At 45.3% G+C, this 16550-nt stretch overlaps 2 protein-coding genes across 3 annotated transcripts in view; both read right to left on the bottom strand.

The window, feature by feature from the left end:
- Window positions 1-833: 833 nt before the first annotated feature.
- On the bottom strand, window positions 834-4107 carry c6h6orf120 (chromosome 6 C6orf120 homolog). 2 transcript variants are annotated; one of them, XR_015087045.1, is made up of 3 exons: window positions 3947-4107; window positions 1743-2412; window positions 834-1266 (listed from the first exon to the last, which is right to left on the bottom strand). XR_015087045.1 is itself a non-coding variant. In XM_086032490.1 (2 exons), the coding sequence occupies exon 2, from the start codon at window positions 2342-2344 to the stop codon at window positions 1793-1795; it is 552 nt and encodes a 183-aa protein (XP_085888616.1). In that variant the 5' UTR covers window positions 2345-2412; window positions 3947-4107; the 3' UTR covers window positions 834-1792. The 2 variants fall into 2 exon arrangements, 1 of the variants encoding a protein (XP_085888616.1); XM_086032490.1 differs by having other exon boundaries at window positions 834-2412.
- A 1711-nt stretch (window positions 4108-5818) lies between these two features.
- Window positions 5819-16550, bottom strand: part of npepps (aminopeptidase puromycin sensitive) — a 21068-nt gene continuing 10336 nt past the window's right edge. The window contains exons 10-23 of the mRNA XM_086033104.1: window positions 16359-16523; window positions 16171-16275; window positions 16019-16079; window positions 14628-14737; window positions 14480-14543; window positions 13047-13186; window positions 12841-12975; window positions 11993-12212; window positions 10399-10541; window positions 9816-9872; window positions 9637-9744; window positions 9396-9551; window positions 8051-8098; window positions 5819-7962 (exon numbers count right to left, since the gene is read on the bottom strand). Of these exons, the coding sequence (XP_085889230.1) occupies window positions 7816-7962; window positions 8051-8098; window positions 9396-9551; window positions 9637-9744; window positions 9816-9872; window positions 10399-10541; window positions 11993-12212; window positions 12841-12975; window positions 13047-13186; window positions 14480-14543; window positions 14628-14737; window positions 16019-16079; window positions 16171-16275; window positions 16359-16523 (1659 nt within the window). The 3' untranslated portion in view covers window positions 5819-7815. The remainder of the gene's footprint in view (window positions 7963-8050; window positions 8099-9395; window positions 9552-9636; window positions 9745-9815; window positions 9873-10398; window positions 10542-11992; window positions 12213-12840; window positions 12976-13046; window positions 13187-14479; window positions 14544-14627; window positions 14738-16018; window positions 16080-16170; window positions 16276-16358; window positions 16524-16550) is intronic.

Below are 16550 nucleotides of genomic sequence, written 5' to 3'. Positions count from 1 at the left end.
TCCCGACAATCGCAGGTCGGGGCAGAGTCTTGTCACGGCTCCAAATATCACCTTATCAAATACAGTACTCCGGCCGTGTGCTCAGACTGAGCTCGGCGGCTCGCGAGGACGTCCGACCACAAATCGGGGATATTCAACACGTTGGATCGTTTTGGCACCGTGTGCGCTGTTACCCCCAGGACAAACGATCACGCAGCAGGTTGACAGTGACATGGAATCAGAGAATTTTAGCAGTGTCCCTCCAAGTATAAATATCGTCCCTTTTTTGGGGGGAACGTCAGGTTTTTGCGTTCTTTCCATTTTTGGCTTTTAACTTTGACCTCTTAATGCTTTGCCTGTACGGATTTTCATTCATAGCGTTGAGGAAAAGTTGCACCTGTTGCTGGGCTAGTACCTGAAAACTGTCCAAATTCGTCAGTAAATACTATGCCGTTTCTGTCGGTTGGATCTAAATAAAACATTTGTATCCCTTGACTTTTACTTTGGGAAGGAAATTCAGCGTTTTTTTCTTCCTGACATGGACGAAATCAGTAACTGACTCTTCATTCTGTTTTGCGTTTTATGCACTGTCAATTTGAAATGAGGCTGTTTTTTGAAAATAGACAAATGGGAATTAGAAAGACATCGACTAATTAATGTACAGATTGATAAAGAAAGATTAAAATATTCATATTATGAAAACCTGATGTGCTTGAGAAAAAACATGGACAGATTTGGAACCGGCGGGAAAAAAACAAATCATCTCGTAAAGTTGACTTGCATCTTCGATTAAAAAAATGTGTTGACCAGTGTTATTGTTTGGCAATGACAACAACACGTAAAAACGGTCCCCATCAAGTGCTTTCGTCCTTTATTGATCAATTGGTCCTTGTTGAAACGGCCACAGCAAGCCCAGGCGGACAGAGGGGTACCAAGGTGCTAACACAAGCGTGCTAACACAAGCGTGCTAACACAAGCGTGCTAACACAAGCGTGCTAACACAAGCGTGCTAACACAAGCGTGCTAACACAAGCGTGCTAACACAAGCGTGCTAACAGGTGGCTCCCAACCCGAGCGCGACGTCAACGTCACGCTTTCACATTTGTACGACACTGACGTTCCCCTTCCAGTTGCGCATCACGACAGACCCCCGTTTCAAGACTGCGGACATCAGAGTTGCAGGAGAAAACAGTCAAAGTGCATGCTAGCAACTTTGACATGCACATTTTGACATCCTGACGCGGACGTGCAGAAGAAAACGTGACGGACTCCAAAATCGTCGCTGTCCTGTGAAAAACAAACACACCTCCATTTTTTATGTGAATGGGCTTTCTGCGTTACATCCTATTAACGTGAAAATTAAAAACAAAAATACTAAATTGGTCGTGTTTTTAACAGGACAACTTCAATATGTTACGAGCGCGTAGAAACTAACAAGTGTTTTTTTATTTTTTTATGCTTTGTGTATCGTCTGTATGTTGTGTGTATTTTGTGTTTAGCATTTGTTTTTGGCGTGTGCATTTTGTGTGTGTGGTGTGTTTTAATGTGTTTGTGCCGTGTGTGTGTTTTGGTTATGATCTGCTTTTAGTTGTGTGTGTATATTCATATATGTATTGTGCATGGTTTTTTTGTGCCGTGTGCTTTTTCTGCGTCTATGTTTTGTGCGCATTTTGCGTTCGGTTTATTTGTGCATATGTTGCGCGTGCACGTGTGTTTTGTGTCATTCCAAGCGAAGAGGTGTGAAGAAGTGTGGCGAGCGCTACCAGTTGGCGCCAACGCGCCTGAGTCGGCGGGACGAGCCGTGCGACCGGTCTCAGAAGAGAATTTCCAGAATGATTTCCAAAAGTCTGATGAGATTGGTCCAGAACATGGAGTCCTCGTCATCAAAGTCTCGGCGGTCGGCGGCGTCCGCCTCGGTTTTGCGGACGTCCTCGGCCGGGGAGCCGGCGGCGAAGGGATCCGGTGGAGCGGCGGGGTCGCGGTACACCCTCATCTCAAAGTCGCTGCGGCGGTGCGACGGGTGCCCGTAGACGGCGACGCCCACCGGCCGGGCGAACTCAGCGGGCACGACCACGGCGTCGCGGCCGCAGGTGGCCGACTGCAGCTTGTAGGCGTCGAAGCTGGGCCTCAGCGTGGCGTCCGACACGTACAGGTCGGCGTCGCCCGTCACGCTCAGCATGTGCAGGACGACCGCGCCGTCGTGGTTGAGGCGCAGGTAGCTGTAGTTGCCGGCGCCCACCTGGCCGCGCACCACGTGCAGCAGGACCCACTCGGCGGGAACGCCCGCCGCGCCGTCCTCCGGTCGGCAGGGCGGGCAGCGCAGCAGCAGGAAGACGATGACGGCGGCCAGGCGAAGCGGCGGCATTGCGGCGGCCGCATGCGCCCGACTGAGGCGGCTGTCGGTCGGTCGGCGGCGTCACGCGTCGGGCGCACCTGCACAATCACATCACGTTACATTACTTTTCGCGGCCACGCCAGGGTGCACATTTTCAAGCCGTCAATTGACGGCTTTGACCAGACGTTTGCCATTTGTGCATTGGAGGAGTTTTGTAAGCTTCCGGTATTCACGGAAAACACTCACTGTTGACTGTTTTTGTGTGTTACTTTGGCGCCATCTGGTGTCACCTCCAGTTAAGAGTTTCATTCCAACCAAAATGGTGCTTTGATGCACGTTCCGTGTCAGGGAACTATGTTCTAACGACTTGAGGGGCTTTGTTTGAACAAAAGTAGCACTCTGCCACCACCCCGTAGCATCTTAGTGTCGGGGAACTATGTTGATGTGAGTTGAGGCGTTTCATTCAGCCAAACCCAGTGCTCAGCTGACATCCTGGTGTCAAGGAACCTCGTTGGAATGGAGCGTGTGCGAGCTTCATTTTCACAAAAACAGTGCCTTGCCATTATCTTGGTGTCAAGCAACTATGTTGAAAAGAAGGGGTTGAGGGGTTCGATTCACCCTTTTCCCCATGATTTTTGTGGAAAACGCATATTGAATGTTGATCAGCATTTTCTGTGCTTAATTTTTTGGCGGGTCCCCACTGCATTCCAAAGGCCGTCGGCGATTTTCGCCATTCGCAGGCCAGCCCAGTCCTTTTACACTACCAATGGCAGGCGTCCATTGCATGAATATGAATAAAAAGAAATAGACGGTCTCACTATAAAACAGGTGGTTTTGGAACACATTTCCCCACAATAAATAGGGGATCACTACTAAGGTGTTACACAAAAAAAAAAACATACAATTCCATATAACTTGCGAGTGACAACATTTTTAACGTCAGGTCAGCGGAGAAGCTCCGAGGTCAAAAGTGGAGCAGGGCAGACAAAAATAAGTCAGCTCATTCATTATGGACCCCCACCGGTTGGTTTTCTTTTACAATCCGCACGCACTACACACGGACTGTTATTTTGTGCGCTAAAAATAGGTTTTGTATTTTTCTGCCAAGTTTGAAGACATATTTGGGACTCACAGTTTGCCAAGTCCCTCGGGCTCTCTACTCGGGCCCACTTCCATGAATTTTATCAACTACAAATGCCTCCTAACTGATATATTTGTTCCACAGAATGCATGTGAACGACTTGTGGAGTGTTTGTTCCTGCTAAACACAATCTGTTTGTTTCCATAAACGTCAGCGACAATTTTTTGCTGTATTGTACTACACATGGAGCTGGGCATTCCATCTGGCCGGCGGTCCGGTGAGCAATATTTTTCCCTACTCAAACGCACACTTGGTCAAAACTCACGACGAATTTAGTTTGTGGAGACATTTTGGACTTGTTCGCCTTAGTTAGCTACTTAGCAGCTAGCTGCCAAGTAGCGACGAGTTCACAATCCGCTCAAGTCGAGAGTGAAAACGACTACAAAACGCGACCAAACCCCATCCACGTGAACGAGGGTGCGGAAAAAAGACGCGTCAGTTATTCACGACATTTTCTTTTCGTTTTTTTAAACGCTTCTTTGCTCACTTACGCGGCTGACAGTTGCTCCTCATTTTCTTCTACTTGCGCTCAACAACCTGCTCAGCAAAGTTGCTCTTCTTCGCCGTATCGCCGACGCCGTCGATGCCGCCGCCATGACAAACACTCAATAGCGCTCCCAACATTAAAAAAACGCGAACTGCAACTAATTTGACTCCGATTGAAAGGCTTTTTAACCTGTATTTCTTATTCAAATCCCCAGTAATTGGTCAACATTAAATGCTAATTACAGCGTCGACCGTGGGTTGATATTTAACACGAGGATATGTTTAAACTCTAATCAAACTTTCCTTTAATTACCACGGGAATTTAAACGGATTTTGAAAATACAAATGTGTAACTTTCCCATATACATGGAATCGAGGGTAATTTAATGGCCGTGCTGGAGCCTATCCCAGCTGTCTTCGGGCAGTGGGCGGGGGACACCCTGAATTGGTTGCCAGCCAATCGCAGGGCACACAGAGACAAACATCCGCACTCACAATCACACCTAGGGGCAATTTAGACAGTCCAATCAACTGAGCATGCATGTTTTTGGAATGTGGGAGGAAACCGGATTACCCGGAGAAAACCCACGCAGGCACGTGGAGAACATGCAAGCTCCACACAGGGAGGACGGGGCCGGGATCGAACCCACGACCTCTGAACTGTGAGGCGGATGTGCTGACCAGTCGAACACCATGCCGCCCTAATTCCCATGTTTGTAACGTTTTAATGTTCACCTCTCAAAGTCAAGTCAAATGTATTGATATTGTCATCAATCACAAGAAAGTCTCAAAGGGCTTCACCGATGCTGACATCCCCTGATCTTAACCACGAGCAGGGCGAGGAAAAACCTCCCCCAAAAAATCTGAAGAAAAATGAGAAACCATGGGAAGGGACCACATATGTGGGAATCCCCCTTCCAGGATGATCAGGCTGCAATGGATGCCGAGTGGGCAACACTTAACACATATTATGATACTATACAATGTTGGTTCAAATAGTGTGAAAGTCAATCAAATGAAGTGCTGCGGGGGGACGACTTCGGTGAAGTGGGTCCCTGCCCAATTGGTCAATGTCGAAATCTCCATAGCAGCGCCTTCGATCTTGGTCAACCTCCGATGTTGTAGCGCGCTCAGTTGCTGTGGGATCGAAACATCAACCTCCAATTCGGTCGTCATCGCCTAATAGAAGCGAATAATAGTTAATAGAAGAATAGAAGCGGCAGTAAAGAGGCCAACAAATAGTTCAACTAAATGCAAAAGTATACAAATAAGTATTTAGTCACGTTTTAAACATTTCTACTGAGGTAGCACTTCTAATATCCGCGGTCAGGGCATTCCAAACCACTGGTGCCCGAATAGAAAACGCTGTAGAACCTGCGGACTTCTTTTTGGCTCTTGGTTCACCCAAAGGCCGGCATTTTGTGAACGAAGGTTTCGGGACGGACCGAATGGTATCACTAGGTCGACGAGATAGGAAGGAGATAGAAACCGTGCCATATTTTATAACTAAGTAACGAAACCTTGAAATCGCATCTCAAGTGGACTGGGAGCCAACAGAGTAATATGATGGAACTTTCTCGTCCTTGTCAGGAGTCTAGCTGCAGCATTTTGGACTAGCTGCAGACTTTTAATACTACACATTGGGAAGACCAGAGAGCAAAACGTTACAATAATCGAGGCGAGACGTAACGAACGCATGGATTAGAATTTCTGCATCACTATTCGATAGAATCCATTCAAAAATCTACTAGCCACCAAAATAAACTACCCAAAGTGCAGTCGCTGTGAATTTGACTATAGACTAAATAATTTGTGTGCAGGTGCCTGCCAAAATGTCGTTTTAATCGGTTACACACACAAGCACAAATGAAGCCACCTTGTATAATCCTTTCACTTTATTGAACACCGAGCATACTTTAAACCAAAATTAAAGAAAAAAAAAACAATAAATATTACTAGGTGTGATGTCCGGGGGTCTGGATGACTCAGTGTTTCCAAAAGCACATCAAGCTGTCAATTTGATATTCCTGTACTTCTACCACAAGTCAGAAGCATCACGTTTCCTTTTCCTTCTTTTCATTCCCCTTACTGCAAAGCAGTCGACCGATTTAAGGCTTTCGGAGAAATAAGTCACCGGGGTATCTTAACCTCTCACTCCAGAAGTCAGAGTAAAATCAGGACATCATCAGACGGTTTCATACAAACTTCTGGGGCAAGGGGTGGTGAAAGTTTCTGTCACATACTTTGTAGGAATCGCGCTAACTCCGCTGATGTCCGCTTTCGGCCAATCACGGCGCTCAAACAAAAGGCGTCAAAATGGAGGATGCGGGCATTCCCACCCAATGGCAGCTGACCTGTGCACCGATAGAACACACAAAGAAAGACAAAGAGAAAACAGAAAGAAAGAGGAGAAAAGAAAACCTTCAATCCTCCAGAAGCAGGAAGTGTGTTGGGAATTCAAAAAGAACAAAACAAGAAAAAAACAAAATTGAACAAACACCAAGATGGGTTTTTACTGTATATGAATTCATATTCTAAGTATGAGAACAGAAAAGGATTGATCAAATATTTTGTAGTTTGCCTTAATATTGTTTTTTTATCCAAGAAAATCATTTTGTCATATTTCTGAATTTTCATTTATTTTTTGGATCTGATCTATTTTCAATCCGTGTATTTTTTTGTAGCACATATTCGACCAATATTTTTTTCTATTTGTTTGTCTGCATGTTTTCACCTATGCATTTCTCTCTCAAATACGTAAGTCAAAAATTGTGTGTATTTTCACATTTGTCTTTGTTGAGATTTTTTAATATATTTTTCATTATTTTTGTGTTTTAATGAATTATTTGTAATTGTTTTAAAATTGTAATTAGCCCATTTTAAAAATGTATTTTTCATGAAATTTGCTCGTGCACAAGCTAATATTTGCACATTTGAGTATTTTGAATTATTTCCTTATATTTAATGTTTTTTTTACCCAACAATTTGGCTCCCCCCCTTATTTTTCTCTCGTTTTGCCCTCTAAATAAACACCAAATCGCAAATCGAACTTGACTGGTTCATATTTTCATCTGTTCATATATTTTTCGTGACATATTTGTGTCCAATATTTTTCCTAAGATTTTTCAGTTTTCATTTCATGATTACGTTTACTATACTGTAGTTCTTTCTCAAATGCATTTCAATACTTGTGTCCAACTGTTGAGTATTTTGCATTTTCAAATATTTTGTATTTTTTCCATCATACTACAGCATTTTGTGTGCCATTGAAATTGAAAAAGGAAAAAAACCAAAACAGTCTTCGAATCAGCACCAAATCAAGATTCGCACACGTGACTGGTTTGTTATGAATTCATATTATTATTCCGACTATTATTGATTGACTGCACTGATTTGATGACGTAAAATCTCAGGTGCGTATTGCTGGAGAGCGCCAGCCGATCTCCTGGTGCCTTTTCAACACATTTGGCCAATAACGCTGAATGAGTCATGCACGATAAAAAGGGCTTCACAGTTGTCTGGAAGTGTTAGTGGAAGTGGAGGTGTGTGTGTGTGTGTGGGGGGGGGGGGGGGGTGCGTGTGTGTGCGTGTGTTGACGATAAGTCAAGGGGGTTGGGTACGGTTGTGTGAAAAAAAAAGAAAAGGCAGGCGGGGTCGGGGGGGCTAAAAACAAGCATCCCTGTCGGTCCAGGTGCAAATGATGTAGCAGTTGATGTAGTCTGTGAGATTCTTGGCTTTGCGGTGCTCAGCGTCTGGAGAGAAAATGTACGTCCGCGTCCGTTTTCTACCGCCTGAGGAAGATGGAGCGGGCAAGGGGTGGGCCTGGAAGAAGGGGCGGGGAAATGGAAATGGCGCTGGGGCGGGCGCTGGCAGCCTAAACGGGGGGCGCTTTGCGCTGCATTAGATATTGGTGGATGTCGTCGGCGTCGCGCTTGAGCCAGGCGGCGTTGAGCAGGATGTTCTCGCAGCACTGAAGCACCGTGCGCTCCACCGCCGGCGTCGGGTGACTCTCGAAGAAACTCTGCAGGGGAGACGGCAGACGTTAGGCCGGCGCCAGGGTGCGGACGCCCGCCCCCTCCCACACATAAAAAAAGCGGAGGCCATCCCACCTTGACTTCTGTGGCCATTTTGTCTATGGCAAATCCGTCCACCGTCAGCTGGAAGGACAAGGGCACAAATGTCAAGGCCGAACGTACGCAAAGCCATCCGAGCTTTGATTTCACATTGCTTGATATCCAGCAAAAAGGGTCATGTTCAGCTAGATGTGTGCGGCATAACCATACGCATCGAAGACATCGTACGACAGAATCCTCTCATTTATATGGTTGGACTTACTTCCCTTGTTAAGCTCTCAATGGACTCATTGGAATGTTCTTTGTTGTTTTGGAGCACTTTTGTGGCAGCTACGCCAACATTTTTTTCCCCATTTCAAACTGAGGGCCTCTTATTGGCTACTGATTACTGCAAAGGGCTACCACTTGGATACACACTTCTGAAATAACAAATCACTCTAATGACCTTCTTCTCGAATGCTCTTATGTATGATGCCGATTTTGAAAAAATGACATTTTTTCTAGCACATCAGGTTTCTGAGATTTCATTTTTTTTGTTTTTTAAGGTTGACCAATAAAAGCTTACGCAATACGGATTTATCAATGCACAACAAAATTGCACCCGTTGCTCAACATGAACATGTAATGAACATGTTACATTACAGATATTATTTTTATTCTTATTACCATTATGAAAAGTGATGTGCCAGTGAAAAAGGAAATAGAATTTCTAAATCAGCGCAAAAAAACATTTGACTTGATTTTACAAAAAAATGTAAAAAATGTGCTGAGCAGTGTCATGAATGATATTCATTTATGTGAAGACACTGATCATGTTGACCATTTCTCACATTTCTGTTTGGAAACGGATAAAAAGCAAAACGCAGCACTCTTGTTTCTATAATGATAATTCAATATATGATCAAGTGATCTCTGAGGCAACATTTCTAGAAATTCACAATGCCCCACCGCTGAGCAATTTTTGGAACGGGCCCACGGACTACTCAAGTGATCCTCGCAGATTGGTGACCCCTGCTCCACATTCTGCCATTTCAGTTTCACTTTCTGTGCACCACAGAACTATGTTGAAGTGACTTGAGGAGCTTCAAGTAGACAAAAGTAGCGCTTTGATTCCACGTTGCAGCATGTATAGGCAATTGTAAACCGGCTTTTTAGGGGGGGCAATTGTGGATTTTCACGATTGGCGGTTGGGTTTGCCGTAGGAATTCATTTAAAAAAACATTTCATTAGGTTCTCATTTGATTGTGCAAGTGTCCCTCAAGTTTTGACTCGTGTCACTTCTATCCCATCGCCTGACACGTTTCCTTTGAGTAATATATAGCGGCGCTACTGCTAAAAGTCAACATTTTGCTGCCTGGAAGCGCACTGTGGTGATAATGACCTTGATGAGCCGCGACAATAGGAAACCGCCCTGGTAGTGGTTGTGAAGCTCCTCCCAGTTGTCCTTTACAAACTTCCAGGCGGCTTTGCGGCCGTGTTTGCTGCTGCCGGCCACGCCGCCGATCACCGACACCGTGTCCTGAGGACGGACCTCTTCCTGAACGCAAAAACAAAGCGCGCGGGACAGGTGAGTATAACATAAACAAAACACACACGGGCAATTTTGAAGGGCTTCGGGTTACCGAGAGGGCGAAGGCGAGCACTCTCTGAATGAGGTCCGGCGCCGAGATGGCGCCGAGTACTCGCTCGATGCGATTCTTTTCCTCCTGCATGTCTGCTTGCTTGTGAAGCTGAGGCGGAAAGAGGGACAAAGTCAAACGTTGGCGAGAAGAGCAAAATCAAACGGCGGAGCGCGTCTTACCCTCAGCATGGTGTCTAATGTGCTGCTGTCGCCATGCTTCAGCACCGTTAAATAAACCTGAAAACGCAACAGTGTGTGTGTGTTGAAAGCGAACGCATGATAGTGAACGCAAACTAGCGAAATGAGTCAAAGTAAAATTGGGGGGGGGAAAAAAAATTGTGAAGAAAATAAAATGACAACCAAAAGGCTTTCAAAGTCAAAGTACAAGTTATGTTGATAAAACTCAGTGTTCCTCACACATTCAAAATCGCCGCCTCCGGCTAATTGTGTGCCCGCCCCCCAGCCAGAGTGATTGATATTGCACAACACAGCGCGATTGGTGTCGCTCTGCGTCAAATAACCGATAGGATCGATGCCAATTTCATTTTGAGCGTTAATAGAATGTCACATAATATGTTAGCATGGAGCCAGCCCACTTTTATTTAGACGGTCCCTCTCACAGTTTTTCCCGGTAGCACGGGTGGGTGTGTAACGCATCCACAGCTATAAACGTCATTTTTATGACAGATAAGAATGTCAAACGTCTTCTTACAAGGTTGCGCGTGTGTGCGTACACGTAGGTAGAGGTCATGTGAAAGTTTACCGGGCTCCTGAGGTCCGCAGGCAGAACATGTTTGCCTTCCACATGCTCCTTGAATCGCCGCCGGGCCTCCTCCAAGGTGGGCTTGTGTCCCGCCTTGCCCAGCTTGCCGAGAACCAGACCCCTTAGCAGGGCGTCCAGGTGGCCTGCGGGAGACAACACACTCGCCTTTAAGAATGCATCCAAGCAGGGCCGGCCGGAAAATAAAATGCCACACATCATTTTAATGACCGCTTTCTTTTTTTCCCAATTATAACAACAAAGCATGTTGATGCACGTACCAATTTATGGAAAGAACACAATGCACTTTTTTTCCCAAATACATAAAAAAAAAAAAACAATCGAGACAAAGTTGAGGTTAACATGTTGGCGGGCCCTCGGCAAGCGTTCGTTTTCATGAGGCCCCCCTTGCAAAATTATTTGTCCACCGCTGATCTAAGTAAACTTTTGAATCGGAGTTGGAAATAGGTCGGTCACACACGTTTTTTATCCGTCCTCCTTCACTAACTAGGAATCGAAACTTAGCACCGGCGTTCTAAAATCCGAACGATTCCGGGAGAAGCGGAATCATGGTTCCATTTCCTCTCGATTATCGAGAAGCGGAATCATGGTTCCGGTTCCTCTCGATTATCGAGAAGCGGAATCATGGTTCCGGTTCCTCTCGATTATCGAGAAGCGGAATCATGGTTCCGGTTCCTCTCGATTATCGATGCCCAACCCTGAGCGTGGGAGCGAGGCGCTGCCGCGGCTCACTCGGGCTTCTTCCATTTCTCCTCCTGCTTTGGGGGAAACATCCGGCGTGAAAACGCTCGGCCTCTCCCGCTCTGCAATATCCCAATTTTACGTGCGGGAACACTGCAAAAAATCAGCTAACCTAGATGCAGAATCTTATATCAAGCCACAAAGTCTTTTTGATCTTGTTTTGAGAATACGGTATACTATGCAAGAGCAGAATTGGTAAGATTATTAATAGTTTTAAGATTTGTCCCTTATTTCTGACTTGGTTTGAAGATCCTAAAATTGGTTCATTTACATGCAAAATAAGCTAAATGACTGTCAAAGTCTCAATTTGATGCTGTAGTTTGTTTTCAGAGAACTTTTATCCGTAAAAACTTGTTTCAAGAACCTCCTAGTAACTCGTAACTGGAGTTGTACCGTTATCAACACACTTCATTTGCACTTTTAGTTGTGATGTACTGCAGGGCGGCACGGTAGTTGACTGATTAGGTCATGGGTTCGAATCCGGACCCAGCCTTCCTGCGCGCAGTTTGCATGTTCTCCCTGTACCGGCGCGGGTTTTCTTTGGGTAATTGACCAGCTAAAGGTGAGCTCAACTTGTCAAGCTAACCTAGCTAGCTTAGCTTCACAATTCACACAGCTAAGTTTGAGTGACACAGCCACCAGAGCCATAAATAGGGGGTCTCCGCATCTAAAAATAGCGCCGAAGAAGCCTTTTGGATTACAGGCGAAAGGTCTTCAACAAACAAGGAGAGTCTAGCTGCCTCCATTCAACCTTTGCTGATCATGAAGGGGTAGCCACAAAGACACAAAGCCGGCCGGCCAGCCGTCCGGCCACGTCGCCTTCCCGTCGTCTCACCTTCTCCGGCCTTGCAGTCCCAGCCCAGGCGGAGGCCGATGGGCGTGAAGAGGTCTCGAATGAACTCCTGGATGTCCTCGTGGAAGTCGGTGTGGGACAGCAGCGAAGACAGGACGCCCAGGTTGCAGCTGAGGTCGCTCCACACCGTGTAGTTGGGCTCGTTGACGAAGGCCTCCATCACGCGCAACACCTCCACCGTGCTGATCATGCCTGCGCGGGACTTTGCCGTAACATATTTGTTAATCGAAAAGGGGCTTTTTACCTGGTTTGAAAGTAAACCCCCACCATATCATGGTTCATATTTTGCAGCCCCGCTCTAACACAAAGTTTGAGAAAAAGACTCCTTGTTTTCAAAATTTTCTTCCAATTTTTGAGTGAGAACTGGCACTAAGGATTACCTGTAATAAAAGTATTTTATTATGTTTAAGTGGTTATGTTTCAATTTTTTTTTTTTAATAATGTGTTTCAAGTGTGTGGGATGGGAAAACCTTTTTTTTTTTTTTATATGTTCTGCTGATTGCTTTTTCGCAAGAAATAAAACTGTTTATCATATTGTCGCTGTCCTGTGAAAAAATGTCCAATTAGGGATTTTTTTTCTTCACGTTAATGTGATGTCTGTAACGTGGAAACACCATTCACGTAAAAATAAGAAAAATGGAAATATGCGTTCTTCACAGGACAGCGATGACTATGTTAATCTACAGCACAATGAATTTTTTTTTTTTCCAAAGACATTTATTCACTCAAGTCCCCAATGAGCAAGCCCACTCCCCCCGAAGTAGAAAAAGTTTATACATCAATTCAATAGGGGCTCATTGTTTGGGAGTCATAATACGACTTTATCTCACCAGGGAAAAGAGGTCGTTCTGAAGGCTGAGGCGGTCCACCGGCTGCAGGCTGAGGTCTCGGATACCGGGCAGCAGGCTCTGCAGCATGGGTGAGCTGTACTGGATGCGGTAGAAGCCCACCGTGCCGGGATTGATCTGGGGAGCAGGCGGCGGGTCAGATCCGGCTGATGCGAGTCGTTTGAAGGCAGCCGGGCGGCCATGCTTACCTTTACCCACTGGCCGGGGGTGACGCCTTGCAGGGTGACGGTGGTCTGGGGTTTGTCCAGTAGAACCTGGAGTTTGCTGCAGGTGGGCTCCTTGCTGGTACAGATGCTGATGGGTACCATCCAGTAGGGACAATCCTCACCTGGGAAAGGCGAGGTCACGCAGAAGAGTGTTCGTAATAAGAGCAGTGTTTCAAAAAAAAAAAAAAGTGAGTGGAGCTCAAAATCCTTACAGCCTTTAACTTCCATCCACACAAATGCAGTGCGAACCCTAAAAGAATGTTTTGTACAGTAGCAGAACAAGAGCATTAAGAAGTTCATTTGGCATTGTAGAACAAGACTCTCCACTTAGGAGCCTTGGCTTGGTTGATTTATAGTCCACGACATTATGGGCAAAATATGCTACGTTGTTAGCATTTAGCCTTCTCCTCCAGCTCACATCCTACCTGTGGAGCATATCCACTAACAACATTGAACATCACACCTTTGATTTCTAGCTTCAGACTCATCACTCTGACACTCTTTTTACCTCCAAGACATTCCTAACAAAATCCTCCTTCAAGGTAACTCCTACTCCATTTCTCTTCCCATCTACACCATGATAGAACAACTTGAACCCTGCTCCTAAACTTCTAGCCTTGCTACCTTTCCACCTGGCCTCCTGGACACACAATATGTCTACCTTCCTCCCCTGCATCATGTCCACAATATTCTCTACCTTTTCCTGTCATAGTTCCAACATTCAATGTCTCTACTCTCAGTCCTATACTCTTAGCGCTCCTCTTTTCTCTCTTCCTACGAACACACTTTCCTCCTCTCCTTCTTCGACCAACAGTAGTCCAATTTCCACCGGCGCCCTGTAGGTCAACAGCGCCGATGGCGGTCGTTGTTAACCCGGGACTCGACCGATCCGGTATGGAAGTCATAGGTTTGATCCGCATATTTGATTTGGCAAAAGTTTTACGCCGGATGCCCTTCCTGACGCAACCCTCTGTATTTATCCGGGCTTGGGACCGGCACAATAAGGCACTGGCTTGTGTCCTCTTGTGGCTACATTCACACCTCCGTACGTCATAATACAGTGTATAAATGTTAGTCAGAGGATTTTTCAGTCTTCAGCTCCCCTTTACTGCTCTTCAACTGAAAATCAAAAACGAAAATAATCAACAAATTTGTAATGCGGATGTGATGGGTTAATATGAACACTGACACTGGACAAACACAGTTTAAGAATGTCAGTCTACAGAATTTCTAGTCCTCAGCTCCTAAGTGATTTATTTTTACAATTTGTTGTAAATCCCATACATTTGAAAATGAACATGAAAAGCTGGAAAAAGAAAAGCGCCCTGGCTGAAAAAATGTTCTCAGTGCATTTGTGTGTTGGGTGACTTGTCCAATCTCATAAAAAAAAAAAAATAAAAAAAATAAACACTTGCCATTATGTGGTCCGCTAGCGCAGAACTTCTTTTGGGAGATATTGAGGACACGGTCGTCACCATGCTTTGAACAAAACGAACGAGGAGTCACAAGCAAGTCTCTCAGTTTTTTGGGGGTTCCATTTTTTGTTGACAAAGAAAGACACACCTGCTCTTGTTCCACTACAATAATAGGGAAGCCCATCTGTTTGGTCCACGAGCCCATCACGGTGGCGATGGGTTTGCCGCTAGCTTGCTCCAGACATTCCCATAGGTCCTCTGGAGAACAAAAAACATCAGGGTTTCTTTCATCTTATGGTAATATTTGTAATTGTCGTGACTCTTTAACACCAACTAACCTGTGAATCTTAGGTGATCTCCCCCAAACTTACAAATAACACATGGGTAAAATATTGCTGGAGGGGGTGTGGATTGGTTGGCGATCACTCGCACATATTCTGGGATTGCCCGAAATGGCTTCCTTATCGGAAGGAGGTTAAGAGCGAGACTGATAGAGCACTGGGAATCAATTTATCATTTAACACGAAACAGTTCCTTTTTGATCTTCCGTCTGCAGCTGATATTTACAACAGAGACCAAATACACCTGCTGCATATACTCTTGATGACTGCTAGGAAAAGTGTGACGATAAACTGGACGAAACCTCGGCCACCCAGGGTGACACTGTGGAAGCAGAAGCTTAGGGAGCTTTATGAAATGGAGGCCTTAGCTGCAAAGTTACAAATGAGGTCTGAGGTGTTTGAGAAGAGATGGAGGCCCATAGTAGGACATAGGTTTGATTGATCAGAATACTGCATTGCCGTAACGTTAATGTTCATACAAATACATACCTATGTTTCACTTTTCAGTCTTTTTTGATGTCCAAATTTCTATGCACATGTTTTTCTTGTTTTTGATTTCTACTATTTTCTTACTCTCTTCGGTTTTGTCAAGGAATGTTCTACACTGTTGATTGATCAAAATAAAATTCAAAAACAAAAACAAAAAAGAGCAAGAACAAGAAGAGGCAGAGTAGGTACGCAATGAAAATCCAGGATTAGTGTAACAGAGAGCAGACTCTATGCCTGAGAGTAATGCATCCCGTGATTGAATGTGTTGCTGTCCGTCTGTTACGTAGCAGTTTGTTTTAAGGATCATATTTACTGTTCCATTGATGCTAATTTCCATTAGCCTGTGGTAGGGTTGAAACGAGTCCTCGAGTAATTTGGTATTTTACAGTTAGGAGTTGAAATGAGTTCTTTTCCCTTCTGTATTCATAATTGCGCTTTAATCAAGTTAAATTATATATGTTTTTTTTATTTAATCCAAACATGCGAATATTCGATAGAATTTTCAGTAGGATACCCAAATACCAAAATATTCAATAGCTGGAGCCCTAATCTATGGTGTTTCTCATTATACGTTAGCAGGCCTATTAATAGTTACTGCAAGCCATTCATGCCGGGAACACACAAGCGCATTTCTACCACTGAAGCCGGGAGCGCTGTTGCGTGTTTCTCCCTTTAAAGCTGGTCATCCACGCGGCAACCGCAGTCGTACCTGTCGAGGCATTTTTGTGCTGGAACTTCAATAAATAGGCGTTCATTCCTTTCCTGAAGTCCTACAGAGAAGCAAGGAAAAGGTTTTTTTTTTTTTAAGAAAAAGATGCGCAACAATGACACAAGGTGCTCGTTTTCAAACTGCTGGACTACCTCGTCACCAATGTAGTTGTGCAACATTCGGATCACCGACGCCCCTTTGCTGTAAGAGATGGCATCAAAGATTTCGTCCACTTCGGACGGATGGCCGACGTTCACCTGGGGAGAGCAGTAGAAGAAGCGGGCTGTCAGCGCGGCGCAGCAACGGCATGCAGGCGTCCAACAGCCAGAGGGCCGCCCACCTCGATGGGATGGCTGCTGTCCAGCGCGTCCAGATCCAGAGCACGCGTGTAGTCGGCGGACACAAACTGCGTCCAGATGTCGTACTCTGGGAAGCAGTGGTCCACGCACAGGTACTCGATCCACGACGCAAAGCCCTCATTGAGCCACAAGTGGGTCCACCATTCCTAGAGGCAAACAAACATGTGCTGGCT

This window comes from Filicampus tigris, chromosome 6 (assembly GCF_054856515.1).
Source record: "Filicampus tigris isolate MCC_2025a chromosome 6, RoL_Ftig_1.0, whole genome shotgun sequence".
Taxonomy (NCBI): Eukaryota; Metazoa; Chordata; class Actinopteri; order Syngnathiformes; family Syngnathidae; genus Filicampus; species Filicampus tigris.
The sequence above is the reverse complement of the archived record's forward strand: the minus strand, read 5'-3'. Positions and strand labels throughout refer to the sequence as shown.